The sequence below is a fragment of the Triticum aestivum genome, chromosome 7D (assembly GCF_018294505.1).
Source record: "Triticum aestivum cultivar Chinese Spring chromosome 7D, IWGSC CS RefSeq v2.1, whole genome shotgun sequence".
NCBI lineage: Eukaryota > Viridiplantae > Streptophyta > Magnoliopsida > Poales > Poaceae > Triticum > Triticum aestivum.
Genome location: NC_057814.1, coordinates 418,284,248 through 418,311,908, shown reverse-complemented (window position 1 = coordinate 418,311,908; position 27,661 = coordinate 418,284,248). Strand labels below are relative to the sequence as shown.

The 27,661-nt window shown below is 44.9% G+C and overlaps 2 protein-coding genes and 1 long non-coding RNA gene across 6 annotated transcripts; 1 reads left to right on the top strand and 2 right to left on the bottom strand.

The window, feature by feature from the left end:
* Nucleotides 1-38: 38 nt before the first annotated feature.
* LOC123167233 (cold-responsive protein kinase 1) lies at nucleotides 39-2,106 on the bottom strand. Its single transcript, XM_044585067.1, has 2 exons — nucleotides 1,770-2,106; nucleotides 39-1,702 (listed from the first exon to the last, which is right to left on the bottom strand). Exons 1-2 carry the CDS (start codon nucleotides 1,849-1,851, stop codon nucleotides 681-683), a joined length of 1,104 nt encoding a protein of 367 aa, XP_044441002.1. The 5' UTR covers nucleotides 1,852-2,106; the 3' UTR covers nucleotides 39-680.
* Nucleotides 2,107-17,795: 15,689 nt separating this feature from the next.
* Nucleotides 17,796-22,648, top strand: LOC123164304 (uncharacterized). Of its 3 annotated transcripts, XR_006482289.1 has the most exons (6): nucleotides 17,796-18,294; nucleotides 18,704-18,852; nucleotides 18,949-19,025; nucleotides 19,348-19,636; nucleotides 21,021-21,156; nucleotides 21,953-22,648. It is a non-coding gene; the product is annotated as an uncharacterized lncRNA (long non-coding RNA). The 3 variants fall into 3 exon arrangements; XR_006482287.1 differs by lacking the exon at nucleotides 21,953-22,648 and having other exon boundaries at nucleotides 21,021-21,390; XR_006482288.1 differs by lacking the exon at nucleotides 21,953-22,648 and having other exon boundaries at nucleotides 21,018-21,390.
* A 581-nt stretch (nucleotides 22,649-23,229) lies between these two features.
* LOC123164302 (choline transporter protein 1) lies at nucleotides 23,230-27,659 on the bottom strand. 2 transcript variants are annotated; one of them, XM_044581727.1, is made up of 10 exons: nucleotides 27,318-27,659; nucleotides 26,217-26,575; nucleotides 25,958-26,103; nucleotides 25,451-25,634; nucleotides 25,243-25,316; nucleotides 25,117-25,158; nucleotides 24,518-24,874; nucleotides 24,140-24,400; nucleotides 23,799-24,026; nucleotides 23,230-23,682 (listed from the first exon to the last, which is right to left on the bottom strand). In XM_044581727.1, the coding sequence occupies exons 1-10, from the start codon at nucleotides 27,509-27,511 to the stop codon at nucleotides 23,491-23,493; spliced, it is 2,037 nt and encodes a 678-aa protein (XP_044437662.1). In that variant the 5' UTR covers nucleotides 27,512-27,659; the 3' UTR covers nucleotides 23,230-23,490. The 2 variants fall into 2 exon arrangements, with proteins under 2 accessions (XP_044437662.1, XP_044437661.1); XM_044581726.1 differs by having other exon boundaries at nucleotides 25,039-25,158; nucleotides 27,318-27,657.
* Nucleotides 27,660-27,661: the final 2 nt, after the last annotated feature.

Below are 27,661 nucleotides of genomic sequence, written 5' to 3'. Positions count from 1 at the left end.
CCCGCCGCCGGAGAATTACTTTTACCGGGATCGTTCATTTTTCGCCCGCGGAGAGCCTAGGGAGGCGGGTATTCCAACATTCTTTATAGAAGTAATTCCCCTTTTTCTAGTGAAAAGGCAACGCTTCTGCAGGTTGCTCCTTGATAGGATTACTCAATCAAAGGACTGCCTTACAAAGTTATGGAACAACACTAAAAATGGTTGCATGCATATATCGATGCAAAGGCCAAATGCATTTTTGGCTCTTATTGAAGAAAAAACAATGATGGTATCATTCATGGCAAGGACCGCTAGACCCTCTCAGTGATTCAGTGTGTGGTTGGTGTCTCTGCTTGTCAGTGGCGCAGATCAGAGAGAGGGGGAGATGAAGGGGAGAACCGGCGGAGATCAGCGAGAGGGAGAGACGAGGAAGAGAAGCGGCGGAGAGGAGAAGCGCCGAGGAACGAGACAGAGAGGGGCACGGTTCCATGTGGTTCCACCAATTCGGCGGTACGAGCGAATTCCGGATATAAAGAGAATATTCGCTTTCTGGGAATGGATGGGTTCCGGTTCCATGTGACAACTAAACACAAGAACGAGAGTCAGGAGCGGGTCGGACCCGTTCCATTCCACCCGGTGACACAAAGCAAACACACCCTTACTACTAGCTAGGTAGTTGCTCAGAACGGTCGAACCTTTTTTTACCTTGGCGCTAACTCCGTCAAGGTGTGCGAAGCAACGACCATGGATGTGGAGTGGCTGTCCTTGTTGTCCCGGAGGACGTAGCCCGGCGGCGTGATCTCTTTCTCCCTCAACCGGACATCCTTCTCCAGCATCTCCAGCACCCGCAACATCGACGGCCGCCGCAGCGGCGTCGCCTGCGTGCACATCAGCGCCACCTTCATGTACCTCACAGCCTCCTCCTCATTGCACCCGTCTTCCATCGCCGGGTCGATCATGTCCCTGAGGTTGGCGGCCTCGTAGAGCTCCCACACCCTCTCCACCAGCACCTTGTCCCCCTCGTCGGATAAATGGAGGCTCCTGGAGCTGCTCTTGCCGGTGACGGTCTCCAGCAGCAACACCCCGAAGCTGTAGACGTCGGCCTTCTTGGTGAGATGGCCGTGCAGCGCGTACTCCGGCGCGAGGTACCCCGCGGTCCCCGCGACGCGGGTGCTGACGTGCGTGGCGGCGTCCGGGAAGAGCTTGGCGAGGCCGAAGTCGCCGATCTTGGCGCCGTAGCCGGCGTCGAGGAGGACGTTGCTGGCCTTGATGTCCCTGTGCACGATGGGGCCGGACGCCATCTCCTCGTGCAGGAACGCCAGGCCCCTGGCGACGCCGACGCAGACGCCGCGCCTGATCGCCCAGGTGAGCCTGGCGGGGTCGCCGGCGGAGGCGAGGAGGGCGCCGTGGAGGCTGCCGTTGTGGAGGAGCTCGTAGACGAGGATGCGGTGGCGGCCCTCCACGCAGCAGCCCAGCAGGGCCACCAGGTTGGGGTGCTCCACGTTGGCGATGACGTCGATCTCGGTGAGGAACTCCCTGGTGCCCTGCCGGGAGTGCGCGGACAGCACCTTGACCGCCACGTCGCCGCCGCCGTCCCGCAGCGCGCCCTTGTAGACGGCGCCGAAGCCGCCTCGCCCGATGCTGGTGCTCCGGTGGAAGTTGTTGGTCGCCGACCGCAGCTCCGCGTAGGAGAAGAGCTTGATCTTCTTCTCAGATGACAGTCCTGAAGCCAAAGGTTAGCCAATTCGATGAATGGCAAGTAAGGTGAGGAATGAAAAGCTGTTGCTTACTGCTCATGGAACGGGAGTAGAGATCGGAGGCGTGTTTCTCTTTCTTGTTGGAGACACGGAAGCAGCAAGAGCAACAAGGCATGGCGACACAGATAATACAGAGCACCAGAGAGAGTTCCTTCCTTCCTAGCTCAGGATTAGACTAACTCCTGTATGGAGATGAAGCCAGCGATGGTGATTGATCAGACATGGAGAAGAAGAAGAAGCTGGTTGAATTGCCGCATCAGGAAAAGTCGAATGTAATATAATAATATATGAAGCTCTCTTCCACCACCGGCCGAGACGGATAGTGACAGGAAATGATGCCTAGCTAGGACTGGGAGACCTTTTAGGAGGCGTTGTGTATGAACGGAGGCAGCATTCAGCAGCCTGCTATGGCATACTTTGCTTTGTTTGATAGCACTAGTGCACTAGATTAAATGGTAGCGGGCGACGTTGACAAGCAGTCAATTTCCATTTCAGATGGCCGACATATAATCAGTTGACCTGCGCACACATGTAGATAATTTGCAGTAGAGTAGATTTCAGATGAATCATTAGAGTTTTTTTTACATCAATTAAATAAATAAATTGGAGTTTTTTTTTACATCATAAATAAATTGGAGTTGATGGTGGTGGCTGTGAGTTCATTCTCGTCTCCACTCCAATCTCCCTCATCCATCTAAACCCACTAGACCCCTTGGGTTTGAAAGAGTTAAATTATTGCTTCGGGTAATCTCACAATATTTTATTGCAAGTCTTTGTTGACCACCGGAACGTTTTCTTGGAATTATTCACATAGCAGACACACGACACGAGCAGGAGTAATACGTTTTCTTAGTACTTGTACCACCTATTTGGTTTCCATCCCCATTCCTTTTTGTTTTGCGAGGACCCATTCCATTGCTTTACACCAGTGCTCACATCACCATGATGATCGCCTTTCATCATTGCTAGACTTCCATTATACAGCTACCTATACCTAGCATTGATATAGGTTGAACCGTTCCCCTCTCTTTTTTGCGGGATATAGCCATGGAGCAACATCCACCATCTATCCGGTACCCGATTGCCATCCCCATGGTTAGGATTTAACTAATATTGTAATTAATAAGATAATCCTCCCTTGTATAACTGAACGTGCGTTGCCAATCCGGCAAGCGTCACGACGGTTTCCTCGCTCCCTATCGAGTGGACGCGTCCCTTCGCTCGCGCCTCCTCCCGTTGTATATAAGGATTGATCATCAATGAAATTCTAACTGATTGGATTCATTTTGCAATCTGTCTATTAACACCCATCACAAAGGAAATTCCATCCACACTACTACTAGTAAAGGTCTTTTCCACGGTCCGTAGCCAGGCATGCCTGCATTCCATTTCCACCTAACAACAAAGTTAATTAACAGTATAACGCGTATTATTATGGTCAAAGCCATTCACCTAACCAGCTGCCTCTTGTAACACTACACTACTAAGGTAGATCAATGCCCAAAAGGTTTGATCAATCACGGCCCCTGCGTGAGCCTCTGCAGCTGGCTCGTGTCGCCCAGCGTCTCCATGAGCAGAGGGGGAGCGTACTGCGCCTCCCAGTCGTGCTCCTCAGCGTCCTGGCAGAAGGACGAGATTATCGTCTCCACCGACGTCTCCACCACGCCGAAGAAGAGCTGAGCCACCATGTACCCAAGCGCCCAGCACAGCTGACGAACAAAAACGTATACACATTATACGATGCCGATCAGCTATGCTTTTTCTTTACCCAAAAAAAGAACACGTTGAGGACGGATAGATGAGCGCAAGGATGCCGCATTGCTTACCAGCACGGGGAAGAGCGGGGACGATATTGAGCAGACCTGTACTTGTGGGTGTCCAACATGAGAAACGCGAACAGCGCGCTGGACAGGCTCATGCACAGCTTCCCCAGGTAGGTTTTCCAGGATGGCCCAGGTAGGTTTTCCTGGATGGTTTCTCATGAAAGGTTTTTAATGAGGCAATAGTAATACAAGCATTGTGATATGTCGTTTTCTCCTTATTTTTCCACTGGGTTTTCGGAAGGAGTTTTTCATGACATATTAGGCATATCTTCTCATTTTTTTCCTACAGGATTTTTGGAGGAGATTATTTCAAGGATGATCAGTCAGAACGACAAGAGAGGATTAGGGGGAGCGTTAGGATTTAATTAATATTGTAATTAATGAGATAATCCTCCCTTGTATAACTGAATGTGCGTTGCCAATCCGGCAAGCGTCACGACGGTTTCCTCGCTCCCTATCGAGTGGACGCGTCCCTTCACTCGCGCCCCCTCTCGTTGTATATAAGGATTGATCATCAATGAAATTCTGACTGATTGGATTCATTTTGCAATCTGTCTATTAACACCCATCACAAAGGAAACTCCATCCACACTACTACTAGTAGAGGTCTTTTCCACGGTCTGTAGCCAGGCATGCCTGCATTCCATTTCCACCTAACAACAAAGTTAATTAACAGTATAGCGCGTATTATTATGGTCAAAGCCATTCACCCAACCAGCTGCCTCTGGTAACACTACACTACTAAGGTAGATCAATGCCCAAAAGGTTTGATCAATCACGACCCTTGCGTGAGCCTCTGCAGCTGGCTCGTGTCGCCCAGCATCTCCATGAGCAGAGGGGGAGCGTACTGCGCCTCCCCGTCGTGCTCCTCAGCATCCTGGCAGAAGGACAGGATTATCGTCTCCACCGACGTCTCCACCACGCCGAAGAAGAGCTGAGCCACCACGTACCCAAGCGCCCAGCACAGCTCACGAACAAAAAACGTATACACATTATACGATGCCGATCAGCTATGTTTTTTCTTTACCCAAAAAAGAACACGTCGAGGACGGTTAGATGAGCGCAAGGATGCCGCATTGCTTACCAGCACGGGGAAGAGCGGGGACGATATCTTGTTGTGAGCAGACCTGTACTTGTGGGTGTCCAGCATGAGGAACGCGAACAGCGCGCTGGATAGGCTCACGCACAGCTTTCCCAGGTAGGTTTTCCTGGATGGTTTCTCATGAAAGGTTTTTAATGAGGCAATAGTAATACAAGCATTGCGATATGTCGTTTTCTCCTTATTTTCCCACTGGGTTTTTGGAAGGAGTTTTTCATGGCATATTAGGCATATCTTCTTATATTTTTCCTACAGGATTTTTGGAGGAGATTATTTCAAGGATGATCAGTCAGAAGAACAAGAGAGGATTAGGGGGAGTGTTAGGATTTAATTAATATTGTAATTAATAAGATAATCCAACCTTGTATAACTGAACGTGCGTTGCCAATCCGGCAAGCGTGGTTTCCTCGCTCCCTATCGAGTGGACGCGTCCCTTCGCTCGCGCCCCCTCCCGTTGTATATAAGGATTGATCATCAATGAAATTCTGACTGATTTGATTCATTTTGCAATCTGTCTATTAACGCCCATCACAAAGAAAATTCCATCCACACTACTACTAGTAGAGGTCTTTTCCACGGTCCGTAGCCAGGCATGTCTGCATTCCATTTTCACCTAACAACAAAGTTAATTAACAGTATAGCGCGTATTATTGTGGTCAAAGCCATTCACCCAACCAGCTGCCTCTGGTAACACTACACTACTAAGGTAGATCAATGCCCAAAAGGTTTGATCAATCACGGCCCCTGCGTGAGCCTCTGCAGCTGGCTCATGTCGCCAAGCGTCTCCATGAGCAGAGAGGGAGCGTACCGCGCCTCCCCGCCGTGCTCCTCAACGTCCTGGCAGAAGGACAAGATTATCGTCGCCACCGACGTCTCCACCACCCCGAAGAAGAGCTAAGCCACCACGTACCCAAGCGCCCAGCACAGCTGACGAACAAAAAAGTATACACATTATACGATGCCGATCAGCTATGTTTTTTCTTTACCCAAAAAAGAACACGTCGAGGACGGTTAGATGAGCGCAAGGATGCCGCATTGCTTACCAGCACGGGGAAGAGCGGGGACGATATCTTGTTGTGAGCAGACCTGTACTTGTGGGTGTCCAGCATGAGGAACGCGAACAGCGCGCTGGACAGGCTCACGCACAGCTTCCCCAGATAGGTTTTCCTGGATGGTTTCTCATGAAAGGTTTTTAATGAGGCAATAGTAATACAAGCATTGCGATATGTCGTTTTCTCCTTATTTTCCCACTGGGTTTTTGGAAGGAGTTTTTCATGGCATATTAGGCATATCTTCTTATATTTTTCCTACAGGGTTTTTGAAGGAGATTATTTCAAGGATGATCAGTCACAAGGACAAGAGAGGATTAGGAGGAGTGTTAGGATTTAATTAATATTGTAATTAATGAGATAATCCTCCCTTATATAACTGAACGTGCGTTGCCAATCCGGCAAGCGTCACGACGGTTTCCTCGCTCCCTATCGAGTGGACGCGTTCCTTCGCTCGCGCCCCCTCTCGTTGTATATAAAGATTGATCATCAATGAAATTCTAACTGATTGGATTCATTTTGCAATCTGTCTATTAACACCCATCACAAAGGAAATTCCATCCACACTACTACTAGTAGAGGTCTTTTCCACGGTCCGTTGCCAGGCATGCCTGCATTCCATTTCCACCTAACAACAAAGTTAATTAACAGTATAGCGCGTATTATTATGGTCAAAGCCATTCACCCAACCAGCTGCCTTTGGTAACACTACACTACTAAGGTAGATCAATGCCCAAAAGGTTTGATCAATCACGGCCCCTGCGTGAGCGTCTGCAGCTGGCTCGTGTCGCCCAGCGTCTCCATGAGCAGAGGGGGAGCGTACTGCACCTCCCCGTCGTGCTCCTCAGTGTCCTGGCAGAAGGACAGGATTATCGTCTCCACCGACGTCTCCACCACCCCGAAGAAGAGCTGAGCCACCACGTACCCAAGCGCCCAGCACAGCTGACGAACAAAAGCGTATACACATTATACGATGCCCATCAGCTATGTTTTTTCTTTACCCAAAAAAGAACACGTCGAGGACGGATAGATGAGCGCAAGGATGCCGCATTGCTTACCAGCACGGGGAAGAGCGGCGACGATATCTTGTTGTGAGCAGACCTGTACTTGTGGGTGTCCAGCATGAGGAACGCGAACAACGCGCTGGACAGGCTCACGCACAGCTTCTCCAGGTAGGTTTTCCTGGATGGTTTCTCATGAAAGGTTTTTAATGAGGCAATAGTAATACAAGCATTGCGATATGTCATTTTCTCCTTATTTTCCCACTGGGTTTACGAAAGAAGTTTTTCATAACATATTAGGCAAATCTTCTTATTTTTTCCTACAGGGTTTTTGAAGGAGATTATTTTAAGGACGATCAGTCAGAAGGACAGGAGAGGATTAGGGGAAGTGTTAGGATTTAATTAATATTGTAATTAATGAGATAATCCTTCCTTGTATAACTGAACGTGCGTTGCCAATCCGGCAAGCATCACGACGGTTTCCTCGCTCCATATCAAGTGGACGCGTCCCTTCGCTCGCGCCCCCTCCCGTTGTATATAAGGATCCCTCCCGTTGTATATAAGGATTGATCATCAATGAAATTCTGACTGATTGGATTTATTTTGCAATCTGTCTATTAACACGTTATCAGCACTTTGCCTAACGGAGAGCGATTAGGCCAGAGAGAACAGCGATGCCTCGCGCGATCCCCGGCTGTGCCGGCGCTACGCTCAAGCAGCGCTATCCGGTGCGGCGGAGTGAAGCATCAAGCCCCGGTGCGGATGGCAACATCAGTCACGGCGGCGACCGCGTCTGCGTCGTACGCGCGGCGTCATGGCGATGCAACGGCGTGGACTTCGCCCCTTTCTTGAGGACCGGCGGCGACTCACGCGGCCCTGCACATGACGACAAGTAACAGAAAGAGAAGACATGCATACATCGGCAAGGGAGAAAGCGGCCACGATAACACTAATTTGATGTTTTTCTTTTCCCTTGTGATTAAACAAGGAATTACTCATGACTGAATTCGTTTTTTCATGAACATGAGCGAGAGGACCCATGGCAGTATGGCACCTTCGGCGTCGACAACAGCCATCCACGACATGAACATGGCCGATGGTACCTTCGGCATCAGCAGCGGTCGTGAGGCGACGCCCAAGATTATAGAGGGGAGGAGATGCCTCTTGTCGGCGCTCTCTACACAGAGGGCGGCGACGCACCAGCCCCTCCAGCGACGACGGCGGATGGCCGGGAGGCGGCCGAGGCCGCTGTTTGGACCAGGATTAGGGGCGGTTGGTCAATGGGGACGGAAGCAGCCCCGTCGCCTCTCCCTTATCCGATATCTGGGGCGGTGCGCGTCTGTGGGCCGGCCAAAGGCCCATCTCTGTCCAAAAAAAAAAATTGAAGTGAGAACGAAAAAACATGTGGGTTATGCCAACTGGTTTGGGTTGTGCAGATTCGGCCCTGGACCATTTTTTTTGTTTTCCTTTTCTGTTTTAGCATTTGGCTATGCAGTTTTTCGCATGTATGTGTATTTACAGTAATTTCATGTATATTACTGTATCGTAAAGCAGACTAGTGTATCAACATATTTGATCAAGCAATTTGATGGTTGCTACATGTTGATGATTAATTTACTAGAGAGTAAATTAATGGGTATGAATATTTCATGCAAGATATGTTGGACATATCGAGAATGAGTTTGCCTGAATCCCAGTTCCACCATAACCGCTCAGGGGCTGCCATAGATGATATAGCGTAGTATGTTGCATTGCACTTCATCTCACATCACCTACACGCTGATCTGTTGGGATCAATAGAGAGTGGTGATGATACCTATAGTGCATAGGGAATGGACGCTCGTCTGATTCCATGACTTCGAGTCAGTGGCAACATACAACTCTGATATGCATCAAAACAACTAAAAGTTGTGATTCTGCAATAGTGTAGTTTTAGATGCCGATCTCATTGCAGAAATGATCTCCACTTCCAATCCTCGTATGAGGATTTTGACTTAACAATTTCGTTATTTGTGAAAGGAAGTGGATACATTGATGAGAAGCAGAGTAATAATGGAGCTGAAAAGAGCAAAAGTTGTTTAAAAAATGACAATGCTAGCAACTCTGGTGGTTGCTATACGAGTGGTTGTATAACGCAAGGACAGGTGATATTTCCAAGCATTTGGTGGATCTGTGTATGCAATCAATTGCCAAGGGCAAAAGTGGGCAAAAGTCTCATGGGAACCAATGTGAAGCTTACTTCACTGAACATAGGGATGATTTCCCGATGGTTGAAAGTTTCCTAAACGTTCCTTAGAACGTTGGCAACCAGTAGTATTCTTGGCGAAAGGAAGGTCCACTACTAAATATCGATGACATGTTCGTGGACTTCACTTCTAGTGACATATATGGAGACCAGATTTAGTCTCTTGGATTTGTCAGACATTGGAATTATGTCCGCAGACATATTACATAGTGTAAACCAAATTATGTCCATCAACATAATATGATAACTATGTCATTAGACATGATGCTTGTGGTATGTCCTTTCACATATATAGTTTATAATGTATGTACTATTTCTATATGAGTTCAGTCAAATGTTCAAATTGGTTTCTTTCTCTATAGAAACCTATTGAAATAATCCAATTGAGAAGAAAATGTGTTAGTAGAAACTGGGTCTACTAACATGATACTAAAGGAGATTAAGTATTTCCAGGCTCTTGATAAGAGTAGTGGAAACATAATGACAATTGTTGGTCGTGATGGGGTAATTGTTGGTTCTGGTCAAGCCATAATTACACTCCCTATGGGTACTATATGATAATCGTGGATGTATCCATGCATCAAGATTCTACTCGTACCTTGTTGAGTTATAAGGATATCCGCAATGGTTTCTATGTTGAAACTCATATAATGAGTGAGGTTGGAAGCCTTCTCATGACTCAACAAAGAGGATTTGAATGAAATCCTAGAGTAAATGTTTCTATATATTGTGGATTGTATTATACATACATTAAATTGGATACGCATTGGCGTATAAGATAATTTTCTAGAATCTCGAGAAGTTCAAGATATGGCATGATTGCCTTGGTCATCCTGGTATTGGCAGGATGAGAAAATTATTGATGGTTCAATTGGACACGATCTAACGGTGTGAATTTTCTAAATTCATTGAATTATGTATGCACGATGTGTGCAAACAGGGAAACTGATCGCAAGGCCATCTTATCTCATGGAAGAGGATGAGCCACTAGATTTCCTTGGATAGGAGATATATATGTGATCCAATTCAACCGTTATATGGAATATTTACATATTTCATAGTGCTTTTAGATGCATCGGTGAGATGGTCCAATGTGTGTCTTATTTCCATAAGGAACCATGCTTTTACAAAGCTTATTGCTCAAATCATTAATTTGAGAGCAAATCATCATGAGCACGGGATAAAATCCATCATAATGGATAATGCTACGAAATTTAGTTCGTGAGCATTTGATGATTACTGCCTAGACTGAGGCATAACTGTGGAGCATATTGGTACTTTGTGTACATACCCAGATTGGTCTTGCGGAATCACTTGTCAAGAGGATAAGTTGATAGCAAGATTGCTCCTACAGAATTGTAATCTCCCAATATCTAGTTGGGGACATTGCAGTTTTATGTACACATATACAAAATTCGACAAACTGCATATTATATGGTCTCCCCGTTGCAGTTACTACGTGGAAATGAGTAAGTACTTCCCATCTACGATAATTCAGTTGTGTTGGATACATACCGATTTCACCACCGCAGCGTACATATATGGGCCCTGATAGAGAAATGGGGATCTGTGTGAGGTACAATTCTCCGTCAATCATAAAGTACCTGAAGTCCTTAGAAGGGGACTTGTTTATGGCCCGGTACACTGGTTGTATTTTGATAAGGACATTTTTTCGGCATTAGGGGGAGATAAGAACCACATTGAATGCCGGGAAATTGAACGAGATGTTAATAGACATCTAGTCCTTTGGTCCACGTATGAATGAATCTGAACTAGAGGTTCAGAAGATTATAAATCTGCAAAGTATCGCAAATAATCTGCCAGTTGCATTTACTAAGTATATAGGTGTCACAAAGTAAAATGTTCCCATAGTGAATGTGTCAGAGAGAGTGGATGTGAGCCATAGGTCCACTCGGCCCCCGATGAGGGGGAGGAATCTGGACACAAGAGGACAAGGCTTCATGGAAGCGTTCAAGGGGAATGAGGAATCCTCAAACAGTAAATGCAGGTCAACATCATCTTGATATTCAACCAAGGGTTGAACGACACCTAAAGGATGTTGGACACATCCAGGACCCAGCACGAGTGTGCACACAAATTTTTGTGGTGGGACATCGAAAGACCTTGACTCAACTGTTGTGGGAAATCACAAAGAGTCAAAAGGTAATGATGAAATCTCCACTATGGATATGGATTCGGGAGAATCATATAATAAAGACTACATTATGTCGACATTTATTTATCCTCATGAATTGCAAAAGACCTTGGATTGGATCTAGAACCTAAGTCCATGCATGGCTGAGTGTCTAAAATACTCTGGTTGATCCAAATGAAGGTAGCAATTAAGGATGCGCTCGCTCTCAAGAAGAGGGGGGTATTGACCTGATCAGTAATACCCACTCCTCTGAATTTGTTCCCTAGGGGAGCAAATGGGTTTTTGTTCATGTGAGGAACGAAAACAATGAGGTGGTGAGACATGAAGCGAGCATTGTAGCACATGGGTTCACGCAGAGACCCGTCATCGTTTATGATGAAATATGTTATCCTATTATGAGTGGAATAAGGTTCCGATATTGATATCACTGGCAGTGAATAATGAATTTGTATATCCAATTGATGGATGTTGTGACTGCATAGTTGTATGAGTCACTTGATTCGGATATCTCTATGATAGTTCCTGAGGGAACGAAGATTCCGAGTTTAATCGCAACATGTGTTGCATCAAATTTCAGAAGTCATTATGACTTGAAGTAGTTGGCAATGATGTGGTATAACCGACTGAGTGAGTTCCTTTGTTAGAATGATTACTCAAACAATGATAGTTGCTCATGTATACTCATCAAGAAATCCAAAGAAGGATTTGTACAATTTATGTGTATGTTGATGATCTGAATATCATTGGAACTACACAAGAGATACATGATACAATCATATCATCTTAAGACGGAGTGTAAGATGTAAGATTTGGTTGAGACCAAACTTTGCTTGAGTTTGGAACTTGAGCGTATTCCTTCAGGAATACTTATTCACCAGTCTACATGTATCCAAAAGATTGTTGAGAGTTCAACATGGATAAGTCATATCCATTAAAGAACTATGGTTTTGAGATCTCTGGATTACTAGAGATAAGGACCCATTAAGGCCTAATGGCAGTGATGAAGAGATATTTGGACTTGAGTCTCCATATCGCGGTGCAATGAGAGCACACGTGTATCTAGCAAACTGCACCAGGCCTGGTATTTCATTAGCAGTAAATTTATTAGCTAGATACAATGCATCACTGATTAAAAGGCGTTGGGTCGGCGTGAAGAATATTTTTAGATATCTTCTGGACACCATAGATCTTGGTTTGTTCTATGAGAAAAAAATCAAGATATGACCATGGTTGGATATTGTGATGCTGGTTATATATTAAATTCCCATAATCCTAGATCACAGACTGATTTTTGTCTCCTCGAATTAAGGTCTGACCTTCTCTGAGAAGTCAAGAAGACATATTTTAGTGGATGCATCCACTAGTCATTCTGAAATCATTAATTTGTATGAAGCATCACATGAATGTATGTGACTTCACGGAATGATGAACTTTGTTGAAAGTTCAAGTGGGATTGGTTGGTAGGAACCACCCACTATTATCTACGAAGATAATGTTTTGTTTGTATTATGCAGATGTAGACAGGTTATAAAGAGAAACACTAGAATGTGTATGGCTCTGAAAGTATCTTCGTCCCCAAAAGTTAAAAAGAGGTGGAAGATAATTTGCAAACAAAGTCAAGTGATAATCCCGATTATCATATTAATGGAACTGGTATGGAATGACTTTGTGTTTTGCAAAATTCAGGAGGAGTGTACTGAACTGGGGACCTGATCTTTCGATGAGAGAGGATAACTACGTTTTTGGGTGGGACTTGACCCTCATGATCCGGCTACCAACCGTACAAGGAGAACCGTACACGACTGATATCCACGGCAATCGCTGAACCAACTCCACGGCGTTATCGACCGAGCCAACGGCGCGATCGACCTATCCACGAAGGATTTTTCCTACAAGCAAATCGAAGAACATGCAAGAAAATAATAGCCAAGCAATCTCAAAATTATGAATATGCTAGATGGAATTAATTTCACAAGATGGGGTTCTGATAGGATGTCTTGACGGTCGCACTAGCCGCTAGGAGCGAAGTCAAATAAAAATAGCAATATAGCTAAACTTCTCTAAAAAAAATTCAGTCTAAACCCATTAGCTATTTATTAACCGTCGTTGTCGCCGCCTTTGATGTCCCGTGGAAAGCCTGGACAACGTGACACGTGCGGAGGCCCATCTTGAATTGAAAACTCCAAGTAGCACCGTGTTGTACGGCTGCCACACATGGGCCTACGGTCCACTTCTTTTAATCTGTAATTAGCATGCATGCTACTCCACGTGGTTGACTCATGGTGAAGCAAATATTTGTTTGTACTGCTGCTTCTACTAGCTGCTACGTCTTTTGTCTGTGCATAATTCTTGCTGGTACATTCTTCAAATCCTTTGTTCCTGAGTATAAGAAAATTACAGCATGAAGACAATATCGTATTCTTGTTAACTGAATTATATTTACTAAAGAACAAAAGTACCTGGCCATTTATTTGTCTCATATGTGCTCTAGTCATAGGTCCAGACGCAACTGTGTCGGAACACATCATAGAGCAAACCAAAAATAGATGCAACATATATAGATTGTTCCAAAGGCGTTAGCTCATGAGGATGTGCTACAATTTTAAACTCTTTCTCATGTCGGGGCATAACATTATAAATATCATGATAAATTTTATCCCTCAAAAATTCTATATATGAAGTTTGGGAACGCAAATGAACTATCTCAACATGCGGTATGTCCAGATTAGAAGTTGGAACACTAAGCGGAAAAATTTCAGAATTGATAGCAAGTATAGTGTGCATAGTACGATCCGTTGATTTAGCCTTCCCATCATTTACTATTTCATCAGGGGTCATAGGAAGCAAGTTGATGGTTTTTCCTTCAAACACAAGAGTATATGAATTTGTTCTACCATGATGAGTAACACTATTATTATATTGCCAAGGTCGACCTAACAATAAAGAACAAGCTTGCATAGGTACAACATCACAGTCAACGTAATCACGATATGAACCAAGTGTAAATTGTACTCGCACACGACGTGTTATCTTCAACTTACCACAGTCGTTGAACCATTGGATGTAATATGGATGGGGGTGTCTCGTAGTGGTGAGGCAAAGTTTCTCGACCATGTATATACTCGCCAAATTATTGCAGCTTCCACCATCAATGATCACACGAACGGAATGCCCTTTGACAACAAACTCAGTTTGAAAAAGATTATGGCGTTGAGGCATCTCAGTATGCCCCACCCGGGCACTAAGTACTCGCAAGGTTACAAGACTTGGGTACTGATCGGCCATCTCAGCATTAATATGTATCTCCTCTGTGTCATGCTCCTTAATGCCATCTGCATTATTAGTGGCAAGCATAGCGCGTGTATCTTCATCCAAATCACTAGCAGAGGAGTACTCACCATCTTCCCGCACAATGAATGTTTGTTTATTTGGGCAGTCCTTCATTAAGTGCCCGCCACCTTTGCATATATGACACTTCATGTCCCTTGTGCGTCTAGATGAAGTGGTGGATGCTATAGACATTGCTTTTGAAGCCTCGGATGATTGTGGAGCTGATTTTAAACTTGATGGATGTGCACCATTGTTCAAGATAGGTGGTGTAGACTCAGTAGTGGATGGAACAGTAGGAGAGGGTGTCCATGATGAGCGGCGACCTGCAGAAAAGTTACCTCGTCCCTTGTTGTGTCGTCCCTGTACTTCCCTTTCAGCTTTACAAGCAAAATGAAACAAGCGAGTAATAGAATTGTACTCCTTATAGTCCAAGATATCCTGAATATCACGATTCAAAACCACCTAAAAATCTAGCCATCATAGCATCGTCGGTTTCGACTAATCCACATCGCACTAAGCCCGTTTGTAATTCTTGATAATAATCCTCTACAGAACTACTACCTTGTTTTAAACGTTGCAATTCATTCAGTTTGTCACGAGCATAATATGAAGGAACATAACGTTGTCGCATAACTCGTTTTAAAGCATCCCAAGTAGCAGGTATATTATTTGCATTAATACGACAATATTCACTCCACCACATGAAAGCAAACTTTGTAAATTCACTAGTGGCTGCCCTAACTCTTTGGTTCTCAGGAATATCATGACATGCAAATTTTTGTTCAACAGAAAGTTCTATTTACCATTGAAAGCAGGTATAGTAAATTTGATTTTGGCACTAGAGTGTTCATAATCTCTAACATCATACCTGGGTTGACCTCGTGCCATACCGTGACGGTTGAAACGTAGTTGTCGATGAGCACGGTCATTGTGGTGGTTGACCATTTGGTCGTCTTCGGTGTCACCAGAATAATCCTCGTAGTTGTCCCCATGTTGCTCGACGCGGGGAGGAATTTGTTGGTGCTGGTTTATGATGGCGGCATCAGTGGCAGTAGCTGGGTGTTGTGGATGACCCATGGGCACACGCCGAGCTCGCGAAATAGCGCCGCCACCCGTGGAGTTGCGAGGATCAACATTGTTGTTGATGGGGGGTGCAGTCCGCAACTCGTCAAGACGTGACAAGATGTCCTTTAGCTGTGTGTTTGCAACACCCTGTGCATCCTCCATGGCCTTGAGCCTTTCTTCGGTCGCAATCTGAGCACCCTCAAGTTGGGCAAGACGCTCGCTGGTGACTTTCACATCCGCGGTGAGACCCTCAAGTGTGGGTTGATCCTGTGTCATTGTTAGCGGAAGAGAAAAAACACAGTGTAGAAACCCTATCAACTAGTAGGATGTGGTGAAAAAAAACCCGCTCACACTCAAGCTTAGTATCAAATTCTTACTTGATCTTACCAATGCAACAGGTGGTGATCGGCGCGCTGGTGTTGGCTTCAAACGACCGATGAAGATTGGTTGGAGCGATAACCAGGACTCAACGGAACCGGGACCTGTACTTATTGGTAGGAAAAAGTGTAGCTTGGCAAAGGCTTCTCAAAATCACAGTATCAGTGGCACAATTTAGCAAAAAGCAATGCAAGTTGAATAATTGCTCAAACTCCTAACTAGTGATGGTAGTCGACTAGTAAGAGAGAACACAATCTAAGCTCAGATACTGAAACAAGTGAGTGGAAACCGATAAAAATATAATAGCTCTAAATAGCTAGATATAAGTGAGGTATAAACACAGTGTAGAGAGAATAGAAAATGTCCCACAACTATTATTTATAGGAATAGAGTAAAAGTTCCAAACAGTAACAGAGATTGTCCAAAGGATTGGAACCGGCCTCAACTTTGCAAAATCTTTCTCTTTTTTTCTTTGTATTTCTTTTTTTTCTTTTTGTTTTTCTTCTCTTTTTCTTCTCTTTTTTTAGGCCGGTTGCTAGCGGAAGTCACGGACACAAGTCAAGTCACAGGAGAAAAAATAAGAAAAAAAAAATGCAAAGCTAATGGACACAAGGTGCTACGGAAGCTAGTTAGAAGTGATTTGCTGTTGAGATTAGCCTGATGGAAAGTGTGGCGCGTGAAGGCAGACACAGATGATGAGATGTCTGGTGACTCGCGCGAGGCAGACGCGTGAGGCGGACAGGCGGCAGGCACATGAATTGGGTGGACTCTGACCGCTGGAAATCTACTGCTAGTTTTTTTTTCTGTGTTTGGTACTGCGTGACGAGAAGATATGTGCAACTGACTCAGATTTTCTATCCGTGAAAAGCGGCGCACAACGACGAGAGCACGGACGAATTTGCGGCGGATTTTCTTATACGGACAAAAACAAGTTCGATCTAGTAGATTTTTTTCTCAAACTAATCTAAACCAGCACTAATTCTAGGATGGATGCAACCAAAAACTCAACTACGCAAGTACTAGATGCAAAAATTGCTAAAGGCTAAAAAGATAGGTGTAATGGATGAACTAATCTTTTTTTTTGGCTTTTTTGTGGGTTGTAGGACTGAAAAAAATCTAATCTAAGAAAACTGTAAATCTCTCACCGATGAACCTGAAAACTGATACCACTTATGCGAACTGGGGACCCGATCTTTCGATGAGAGAGGATAACTACGATTTTTGAGTGGGACTTGACGCTCACGATCTGGCTACCAACCGTACAGAAAGAACCGTACACGACTGATATCCACGGCAATCGCTGAACCAACTCCACGGCGTTATCGACCGAGCCAGAGCCAACGGCGCGATCAACCTATCCACGAAGGATTTTTCCTGCAAGCAAATCGAAGAACATGCAAGAAAATACCAAGCAATCTCAAAATTGTGAATATGCTAGATGGGTTAATCTCACAAGATGGGGTTCTGATAGGATGTCTTGACGATCGCACTAGCCGCTATGAGCGAAGACAAATAAAAATAGCAATATAGCTAAACTTTTCTAAATAAACCCAGTCTAAACCCTAACCTAGATTAGCTATTTATTAACCGTCGTTGTCGCCGTCTTTGATTTCCCGTGGAATGCCTGGACAACGTGACACGTGCGGAGGCCCATCTTGAATTGAAAACTCCAAGTAGCACCGTGTTGACGGCTGCCACACATGGGCCTACGGTCCACTTCGTTTAATCTGTAATTAGCATGCATGCTACTCCACGTGGTTGACTCATATATCTATTACTAGTATTAAACAAGCAAACATATTCATCGCTAAGTACACCCAGCCTAACGTACACATAACAAAACGAAGCGATTACAGCCTCACGATCAGAACCATTTAATTTGATCTAACTATTAAATTATACTAACCCTCAACGAGAATTGCGTTTAGCAATTTGCGTAAGCGGACGAAAACTCTGCCGAACCAACCTTCCGTGCTCCACACCAATACATCGCTTCGCTAATCCAAGGAAAAAAACACAACCTGATTTGCAAACAGATACTACCTGATTGCATGGTAGCGATGCGAGCGATGCGGGGCGGCGGCGACAGCTCAATGCAGGGAGGCGTGGGCTCCGGCGGGACTTGCGTGGATCTGGCGGATGGCAGCCGGATCGGATCGACGACGTGCGGCTCCGGCGAGTCGGAAGGGCGGCGCCGGCGGCTGAGCTCCTCCATGGACTGCTGCAGTTCCAGGGAGACAGAGCTTCGAAGGCCTAGCTTTTCGATTCGGAGCCCCTTCTTCTGGCCTCTTGAGCACCGATCCCGTCATCGTTCCTCTTCTTAGACCCCCTTGACGTCCTGCTGCTGCGGTCTCCACGCCGTCCCAGTCTTGGCCCGGCCACCGGGTCTCCTCCTTCTGACCCTCTCTCTAAGGTATGCACGAGCAGCTAGGTTGTGTGATTGCTTCTTCACAACATCAATTCTCCTCCTTGCTAATTCAATCGGTCAATCCCACAAGGGTGGTGATGGGACCTTCGCAATTTCTGGGCCAGATCCGCCCTGGGTGTAGTGTCCATGGCACGATCATACATGCTGTTGTGTTCCTGGATTCCATCTTGAGAATGATTTGTGTATGATTTGCTATCTTCATCTTGCGTCGTTACAAATTTCGGTTGCTTTTACAAAGAATGATGCGTCATAGCTTGGTGCCTTTTACGAATTTCAGTATTTGTTTAGATCGTACTGTATAAAGTATTGATTTCTTCGCGGCTAGCAACTCCATTAGTGTGTTAAAAATCTTCTCATCATTTGATAGGTAGATTCTAACTGCTGCTCTTCGTAGGTTTTGAAAGGGAGAAGAGAGGTTGAACCATGGGGAAGGGGGAAGAGGAAGGCAGCCGCTAAGCCGCCCACTAGGAAGCGGATGGACAAGCTCGATATGGTCTTTTCCTGCCCATTCTGCAATGATAGGAGCAGCGTTGAATGCCGGATGTTAGTACCATCTTCACGTATTTTTCCTGTCAGTTGGTTGATACTGAATGGCTATCTATCAATTCAACATTGTGTCTGGCCTTCTTTTGTCTTCAGTGATATGGAAACCTGATTGGTGAGGCTAATTGTGAAATCTGACAGGAAAGCTTCAGCAGCCAGCACCACTGCAAATGGTATGTCCAAATCATACATAAAACTGCAGATTGTACCTCCTATAACATAGACGTAGATGCCATAGATGCCATACTAATTGGCTCTCAACTAGAAAATTATGCACCGGGCATCGCATTTGGTTTTGTTCCTTCTCAACCTAATGATTGCAACTCCGGGACAGGGTATAGCTTATGTATACATTTTGTACAGCCATGCCCATTTCATATACTCTTGGGGGTTTAATCACTCTAATCAACTATTATAATAGAGCATAGCTGAGGTAGTAAATCATGCAGGGTTATATGCAGACTCAGTTTCCATTAAATGATGTTTGTACGACAGGCGGCTTCGGCGAGTCGGATGGACAACGGCGGCGGCTGAGCTTCTTCATGGCCCGCTGCAGTTCCTAGGAGAGAGAGCTTCGAAGGTGAGGAGATATAGAAGAACAGAAGGGAGAGGAGGAAGGGCAGGGGCGTGGCGGCCTTGACGGTGAACCTCGGGTTGCGACGGTCTCCGGCGAGAGGCGGCGTGGGGTGGCGGCGCGAGCCTACGGAGCGGCGGCGGCTTGGAGCTGCGGGAGCTCGGGCGTTTGGATGCGTTTGGATCGCAGGCCTAAGGTTATGCATATTGGGTATGTTTTGATCGCTATCAAACCTGTCCATACAAAATATTGCCATGATTTATCCTGCTGTTGGCTAGATCTGAAGTACTCCCTCCGTTCACAAATATAAGATGTTCTAACTTTTTTGTGAATCGGATGTATGTACGCATATAGGATATTTATTATAGAAGAAACAAAAGCATATTGGATCCCTGTAGGTAGAACTATAAGAAGAGGACTGGTCCTCTAATCATTATAGGCCTTCAACGCCAATTTAGGAATTAGGACACACATGTTATGTTTTGTTACCAGCTCATGGAGTTAATTCCGAAAGTCTACAATCCGCATGGTATACAATAATCATCAGCTTAGTCGCTCATGTGTGCCATCGTTGAGCTTGTGATGTCATGGTAAGAGATTTAGTACCATCTATATTTTCTATAGTTATTTTAATCTTTCATCGAGATGGACGAGGGTGATAAACAATTTTTGAGATTATGGTTCCCATTTTTGCATATTGCTTGGCTCTCGACTTAGTGCTTATCAATCAAAAGTTGAATGCTTGGTGATGTGACCTTCCATTTAGATTTCAATTATGTGCAACAGTAAAAGATGCTACACTTGTAATATAGAGCGAATGTAGAGAAAACATTTATACAGATGTATTAGTTATGACTTGTTATAAATATGCCCCACCACCTATGTAATTCAAAACTTTTATACCTACCAGTCCTCTTTTATGCGGGTTTCCACTTTAAGAAATGATTTTAAAATCCGACTCAATAGAAATGAGAAATATGCAAACAAAAGCATATAGGATATTTGTTATATTATGTATTCCTAGGTTAGATTCATTATCTACAACATGTTTCCGATGTAGCGGCAGTTTCATTGTTTCTGATTATAGGCCTCAGATGTAGATATATAGGTCATCATTCTTCACCTGTAACGACTGAAGCGTGAATTCCACATTGTCTTCCCCTTTTTATAAATTGGTTTCTGAACGTAATTATTGCCTTCCATTTGTCCAAAATTGGAAGTATATACAGAAGATCAGAAATCATGGCATGGTTCCTTGCCTGCTTATGTGTACTGTAATTATTTTTGACAATCTGATGTGTTCACGCATCATTACAAGATTCTTTAAAACTACCTTTGTAGAATATTTCAAACCCTGGTCTAGGAGTATTCAGCCAACCATGCTTTCAAACCAATAGAGAATGTGAGAGAAAATATGTTGCTCGATACTGGTGAGGATAGTGCACTATTTTGCTCGATATTGAAGCATCAGATCCTTCTTGTTCTATGCAACAACTAAGACTATTTTTCGCCACTACAGCCATGAAACTTCAACCAATACATATGTGCTCGAGTTGCTTTGCAACACATAATGACCATTCAATGTTTGCAGCAGGTGGTCGCTTTCATGGTTGGAGTGAGCAGCTTGGCCAGGTACCATGCGCAACAATCCCACGGAATCTACCACCCTTCATGGCTGCCAGAGCTGGTGTAGTGTGGCGAAGATGTCGTCAATTGTGGCGACACAAATGGTGAGCGACCAATAAAAAGAAGTAAGATTGCCGTTGATGTTCTTGTGCAGGAGTGCTCCGATTATTGATCAAGGGAGCATTGGTCTGATTTAAGAGGAGATTAGTAGCTTATTTTGTTCACATATGTTTAAGAGGGGACCGAGAAAATTTCTTGCTAAGCTTATAACAGTGTTGCACGGGCAAACTTCTGCCATGAAGAAATATAACTAGAAACACGGTGTTTTTGATTGGGAATGGATGTATCTTCAAAAAGAGCTTTAGCCAAGACGTGCATTGCACGTGCAAGCTTACTAGTGGTGAAGCAAATATTTATTTGTACTGCTGCTTCTACTAGCTGCTACGTCTTTTGTCTGTGCATAATTCTTGCTGGTACATTCTTCAAATCCTTTTTTCCTGAGTATAAGAAAATTACAGCATGAAGACAATATCGTATTCTTGTTAACTTAACTATATTTACTAAAAAACAAAAGTACCTGGCCATTTATTTGTCTCATATGTGCTCTAGTCATAGGTCCAGACGCAGCTGGGTCGGTGATGTTTCTTGTATCATATGTATATGTACTTATAGTAGCTATGTCCACATCACATATGATAACCTGTTGAAGATCTTTGGATCTTAGATATTGCACTCTTTTTCTTTATGAGTTTTTCCTGGATGGTTTTCATGAAATGTTTTTAATGAGGCAATAGTAATACAAGCATTGCGATATGTCGTTTTCTCCTTATTTTCCCACTGGGTTTTCGGAAGGAGTTTTTCATGGCACATTAGGCATATCTTCTCATATTTTTCCTACAGGGTTTTTGGAGGAGATTATTTCAAGGATGATCAGTCAGAAGGACAAGAGAGGATTAGGGGGAGTGTTAGGATTTAATTAATATTGTAATTAATGAGATAATCCTCCCTTGTATAACTGAACGTGCGTTGCCAATCCGGCAAGCGTCACGACGGTTTCCTCGCTCCATATCGAGTGGACGCGTCCCTTCGCTCGCGCCCCCTCCCGTTGTATATAAGGATTGACCATCAATGAAATTCTGACTGATTGGATTCATTTTGCAATCTGTCTATTAACACCCATCATAAAGGAAATTTCATCCACACTACTAGAGGTCTTTTCAACGGTCCGTAGCCTGGCATGCCTGCATTCCATTTCTACCTAACAACAAAGTTAATTAACAGTATAGCGCGTATTATTATGGTCAAAGCCATTCACCCAACCAGCTGCCTCTGGTAATACTACACTACTAAGGTAGATCAATGCCCAAAAGGTTTGATCAATCATGGCCCCTGCGTGAGCCTCTGCAGCTGGCTCGTGTCGCCCGGCGTCTCCATGAGCAGAGGGGGAGCGTACTGCGCCTCCCCGTCGTGCTCCTCAGCATCCTGGCAGAAGGACAGGATTATCGTCTCCACCGACGTCTCCACCACGCCGAAGAAGAGCTGAGCCACCACGTACCCAAGCGCCCAGCACAGCTGACGAACAAAAACATATACACATTATACGATGCCGATCAGCTATGTTTTTTCTTTACCCAAAAAAAGAACACGTCAAGGATGGATAGATGAGCGCAAGGATGCCGCATTGCTTACCAGCACAGGGAAGAGCGGAGACGATATCTTGTTGTGAGCAGACCTGTACTTGTGGGTGTCCAGCATGAGGAACGCGAACAACACGCTGGACAGGCTCACGAACAGCTTCCCCGGGTAGGTTTTCCTGGATGGTTTCTCATGAAAGGTTTTTAATGAGGCAATAGTAATACAAGCATTGCTATATGTCGTTTTCTCCTTATTTTCCCACTGGGTTTTCGGAAGGAGTTTTTCATGGCATATTAGGCATATCTTTTCATATTTTTCCTACAGGATTTTTGAAGGAGATTATTTTAAGGATGATCAGTCAGAAGGACAAGAGAGGATTAGGGAGAGTGTTAGGATTTAATTAATATTGTAATTAATGAGATAATCCTCCCTTGTATAACTGAACGTGCGTTGCCAATCCGGCAAGCGTCACGACAGTTTCCTCGCTCCCTATCGAGTGGACGCGTCCCTTCGCTCGCGCCCCCTCCCGTTGTATATAAGGATTGATCATCAATGAAATTATTGGATTCATTTTGCAATCTGTCTATTAACACCCATCACAAAGGAAATTCCATCCACACTACTACTAGTAGAGGTCTTTTCCACGGTCCGTAGCCAGGCATGCCTGCATTCCATTTCCACCTAACAACAAAGTTAATTAACAGTATAGCGCGTATTATTATGGTCAAAGCCATTCACCCAACCAGCTGCCTCTGGTAACACTACACTACTAAGGTAAATCAATGCCCAAAAGGTTTGATCAATCACGGCCCCTGCGTGAGCCTCTGCAGCTGGCTCGTGTCGCCCAACGTCTCCATGAGCAGAGGGGGAGCGTACTGCGCCTCCCCGTCGTGCTCCTCAGCGTCCTGGCAGAAGGATAGGATTATCGTCTCCACCGACGTCTCCACCACGCCGAAGAAGAGCTGAGCCACCATGTACCCAAGCGCCCAGCACAGCTGACGAACAAAAACGTATACACATTATACGATGCCGATCAGCTATGTTTTTTCTTTACCCAAAAAAGAACACGTCGAGGACGGATAGATGAGCGCAAGGATGCCGCATTGCTTACCAGCACGGGGAAGAGCGGGGACGATATCTTGTTGTGAGCAGACCTGTACTTGTGGGTGTCCAGCATGAGGAACGCGAACAGCGCGCTGGACAGGCTCACGCACAGCTTCCCCAGGTAGAGGATCACGTCCCCGATGACGTTCACCTTCCCGATGCGCAGTATGTTGTTCATTATCAGCCCCGTCGCGAGCTCGGAGGCTTTGCAGAACCCTTTCCCTGTAACCGCAATCTGCACCGGCAGTTCGCGGTGTCAACAAACCGATTTGTATTGGCGCAATTCTCATCAAAGCCACACAAGACAGTTGTAACAAATGAGTAGCTAGGAGGACTGTTGGTGCTTACCACGATATAAGCATTCCGGTTCACTGACTTGATGGTCCAGTCTATGCAGCCCAAGCAGCAGTGAGATGAGGATGACACTGTCTTCCCCAAGCGGCTTTCACCGGTTGAATCAACCCCCTTCAGCCTACGGCGGAGCGCTTTAAGTATACACCGCACCCACTCTACGCTCGATACGACCAGTGAACCTAGAGCCACAGATCCAAGGCTGTAGCGCAGCAAACGCTTCAGGGAAGACACCACAGTATGAAACGGTATGTCATGCTGCATAACAACATTGTGCCACACAATCAGCCGTACGGAAAACAGTACATTCTATTGTTAAAACATGACAATTAACTGGAGTGATTTGCCAGTCTAAGGTTTGTGTGTGGTGCTTACCGATATTTCACCACGCGCCCAGTAGTATGAAGCAACTGATCCAGCAATTACGGTCGAAGAGCATGCGATGAAGAATTGTGTTGCCCAGTAACAGCCAAACAGGTGGAAAAGAATCGCAATGCCAATATGAGGGGCGTAATGGACACTGTACCCACAACAGCTGTCGCAATTTACTTTTCCCAGCTTGAGATCAAATGAGCAGCACTCTGCATTGCAATCATTTTGTAGAACTTGACCAGAGCTGAAAAGATACAGTGTAGCCGCAAACCAGAACATATAGATGATAGCAAGGGCGAAGTATGGTACGACCGGAAAGATGATGAGTGCATGGACTTCACCAATGACCTTTGCAGCCACCTACATACAGTTCATCCTGATGAGCCCTCAGAAAATACAAGCAAGAAATACACAACACACATAAGCTAGCACCCATGCTTTTGCAAAATGCGAACTTTAATCCTGCTCAGCTTATTACGGAAACGGTGTGCATGTGAAGCTAGTGGATTCAGCACCATATGCACCTTTAGGACGGTTGTGGATGTCTCTATCAGTATACGCCGCACAATAGCTATTGAAGTCAGGAAAGCAATGATCATTACCACTGTCATCAATACAGCAGCAGCATGAAGGTGGTTTATTTCCTGGTGAAGAGATGAATCATGAGATAACAAGAAGCATAGCAAAGATAGTGTTAAAAATAATAACAACAGGAGGTACAAGCATACCCGTCCACCTATGCTGACATATGGATCACTTGGACCAATCACAACAGTTAAGGGATCATTGCCAATCCAGCCAGCTGAGTACATAAAATAGTCCAAACATATGAGATTACGTACAAGACGACGTGTCCTGATAAATATCACATGACGTCACTTTGCCACCTATAATAGTATAGTACTTATTATTTAGAAGTCGGGTAGAGCATCCTACCTTTTATATAGAAGAACGTCGTGACTGATATTACAAGGGCATTGAAAAGGATCACTGTTATCCATGGCATCCCAGCAACAAAATAGCGGATCATCGCTAACCAAATCAAAGATAGGAAAAGAGGGAGTAACCCCCCACAAACGATTAACACAGGCCAAGATTTCCCAATATCTGCAACATATCTCTGCAAAATAAGAAGAAAAAAATTAGTTCCAAGATTCTACATATACACAAGCAAGCATGTACATAGCTCTCAATTGTTTTTGCAGGAGCATATCTGTCAAATTGAATCTAACAAATGTAACCGAGTAATATCAATCACATGTGGCTGCTACTTAGTTTTAGCAATACATGTGGCTGCTAGTGTTTCCTTACTGATGGAACATTTAATGTTGTGTAACTTGTAGTGAAATAATGTTGACCCATAGAAGAAAAGTATGCTAAGAAAAGTATATTTCTTGTGAAACAGATAAATGGACCGACACTGCAAGTAGTACCAAAACAAACCTTTAATACAGAAGATTTATAGTTGATGGTATTGTGAATTGTCTTATCTATTAGCATGTTTTCATCAATGCTGACACCACCCATCTGCTGCCAATGTTTCAGAGAGACATTGGATGGCCGTGCAATAAACTGGCAGCTCCAGTAGACTGCAGTGACAGAAATAGATCAAATTAGCGCATGTACTTCACGTTCTCATAAATTGGCAGGATCTTGCTGAGTATCAGAGGACTTGATATTCAATTATTCATGCGAGAGTTACCATTTATACTTGGAAATATGATGGGGTAACATGGACCCTGCAACTGAAGAGAACTGTTTCTCATATCTGGTGTGAGATACTCAAAGTAATCATAGTCCCTGTCGATCCAATCATCAACAGAGAGCCGTATGTCACCTTCCGGATAATCACAAACAAAGTTCAGGCCATCTTCCGCGGGATAGGGGCATTCCATCAGACAGATGGACTTAGCATCAGCTAGATCACTTGTGCTATTTTTTAGCCCACTTTGATACACTTGGTTGGGGTTCACCCAGTAACGAACATCCAGCTCACTCAAATCTGGATCACCGTGTTTGCTGCCACATATGTTCCCTTTGTAGTCGAGTCCATAAGTCAGCCTGCATGATCAGAGCAGAGAAAAACCAAATATAGATGTCTTCACCAACAAAGACCACTATAAATTCCAAAAACAATGAACAACGGCACACAAAATGTTTGTAACAAACGAAGTTCTATTCAGCTTCCACCCTGTCAAATCACCCCTTTCTTTGTGGGGACATGATGTTCCTAGGAGCACCCAACTACAGCAACAAATCTCTGCAGCTCCTTAAATGGGTTGCAAAGATAAATAAATTGTGAAGGAGGGCAATGAAGGCAACAGACCATTTTAAGCATCACTGGTTCACCACGGAACAAACAAAAGGTGCAGCACTTACTTGATGAGTGTCTACAATTGGAGGAGAAAATGTAAGCTAGGATTCATCACCTTGTTTGGCTAAACCCACAATCCTAGAGTTAGTGAGACTAGGGGTTCATTGCATCCAGTGGAGGAAAGCTCCACAATAGGCAACAAGCACTTCATTTGCATTTCCCACAAGCTATTTCTACTGTTAGTTGGAGGTAGTAAACATCAAAAGTGACTAAGGAGCAAAAAGTGGAAGAGCAGGCAAGTTTTAGCCCCTAGGCTGTACCCATCCTTGAAAGATCTAATCGAAACATGCGAGAAATTGGCAAATGTGGCAGACCTTCACCGACGGAATCCACCCAAAAAGGCAAAATTAATCGCAGCTAGGCGGGCACCGACAGCGGCGGAAAAAATAAATGCCGAAGAAAAAAAGGGGAGGTGGGGAATGGAGCGACCTGAGCGGGCTGCCCTGGTTGAACCCGAAGCTGGAGTTGACAATCATGGCGACCCAGAAGGCGGCGAAGAGGGCGAGGAACGGCAGGTCCCGGCACTTGCGGTCGTGGCGAATGATGCCGGCTGCGGCGTCGTCTCCTCCTTTCCCTCCTCCGGCGCCGCCGGCGGAGGCGTCGCGGCCGAGGGCCCCCCGCATTATGCCCTTGCCACAGCCCACAGCTCAGCTCCTCTGAATTGGAGTAGGTCGCCGGCTTGCCACCTCCTTCGGGTTACAGGAGCGAGAGGAGTGGGGAAAGTGCTGCTGCCGCTTGCTAGCTTCCGCCTCACTGCGACTGGCCTGCCACAG

Coding starts and splice junctions, on each gene's coding strand:
- LOC123167233 (XM_044585067.1), bottom strand. CDS start 1,851: ATGCCTTGTTGCTCTTGCTGCTTCCGTGTCTCCAACAAGAAAGAGAAA. Junction 1,703..1,769: donor CTACTCCCGTTCCATGAGCA/GTAAGCAACAGC, acceptor CTTTGGCTTCAG/GACTGTCATCTGAGAAGAAG.
- LOC123164302 (XM_044581726.1), bottom strand. CDS start 27,511: ATGCGGGGGGCCCTCGGCCGCGACGCCTCCGCCGGCGGCGCCGGAGGA. Junction 25,635..25,957: donor ATAAATCTTCTGTATTAAAG/GTTTGTTTTGGT, acceptor CTTATTTTGCAG/AGATATGTTGCAGATATTGG. Junction 23,683..23,798: donor CCCCGCTCTTCCCCGTGCTG/GTAAGCAATGCG, acceptor TTTGTTCGTCAG/CTGTGCTGGGCGCTTGGGTA.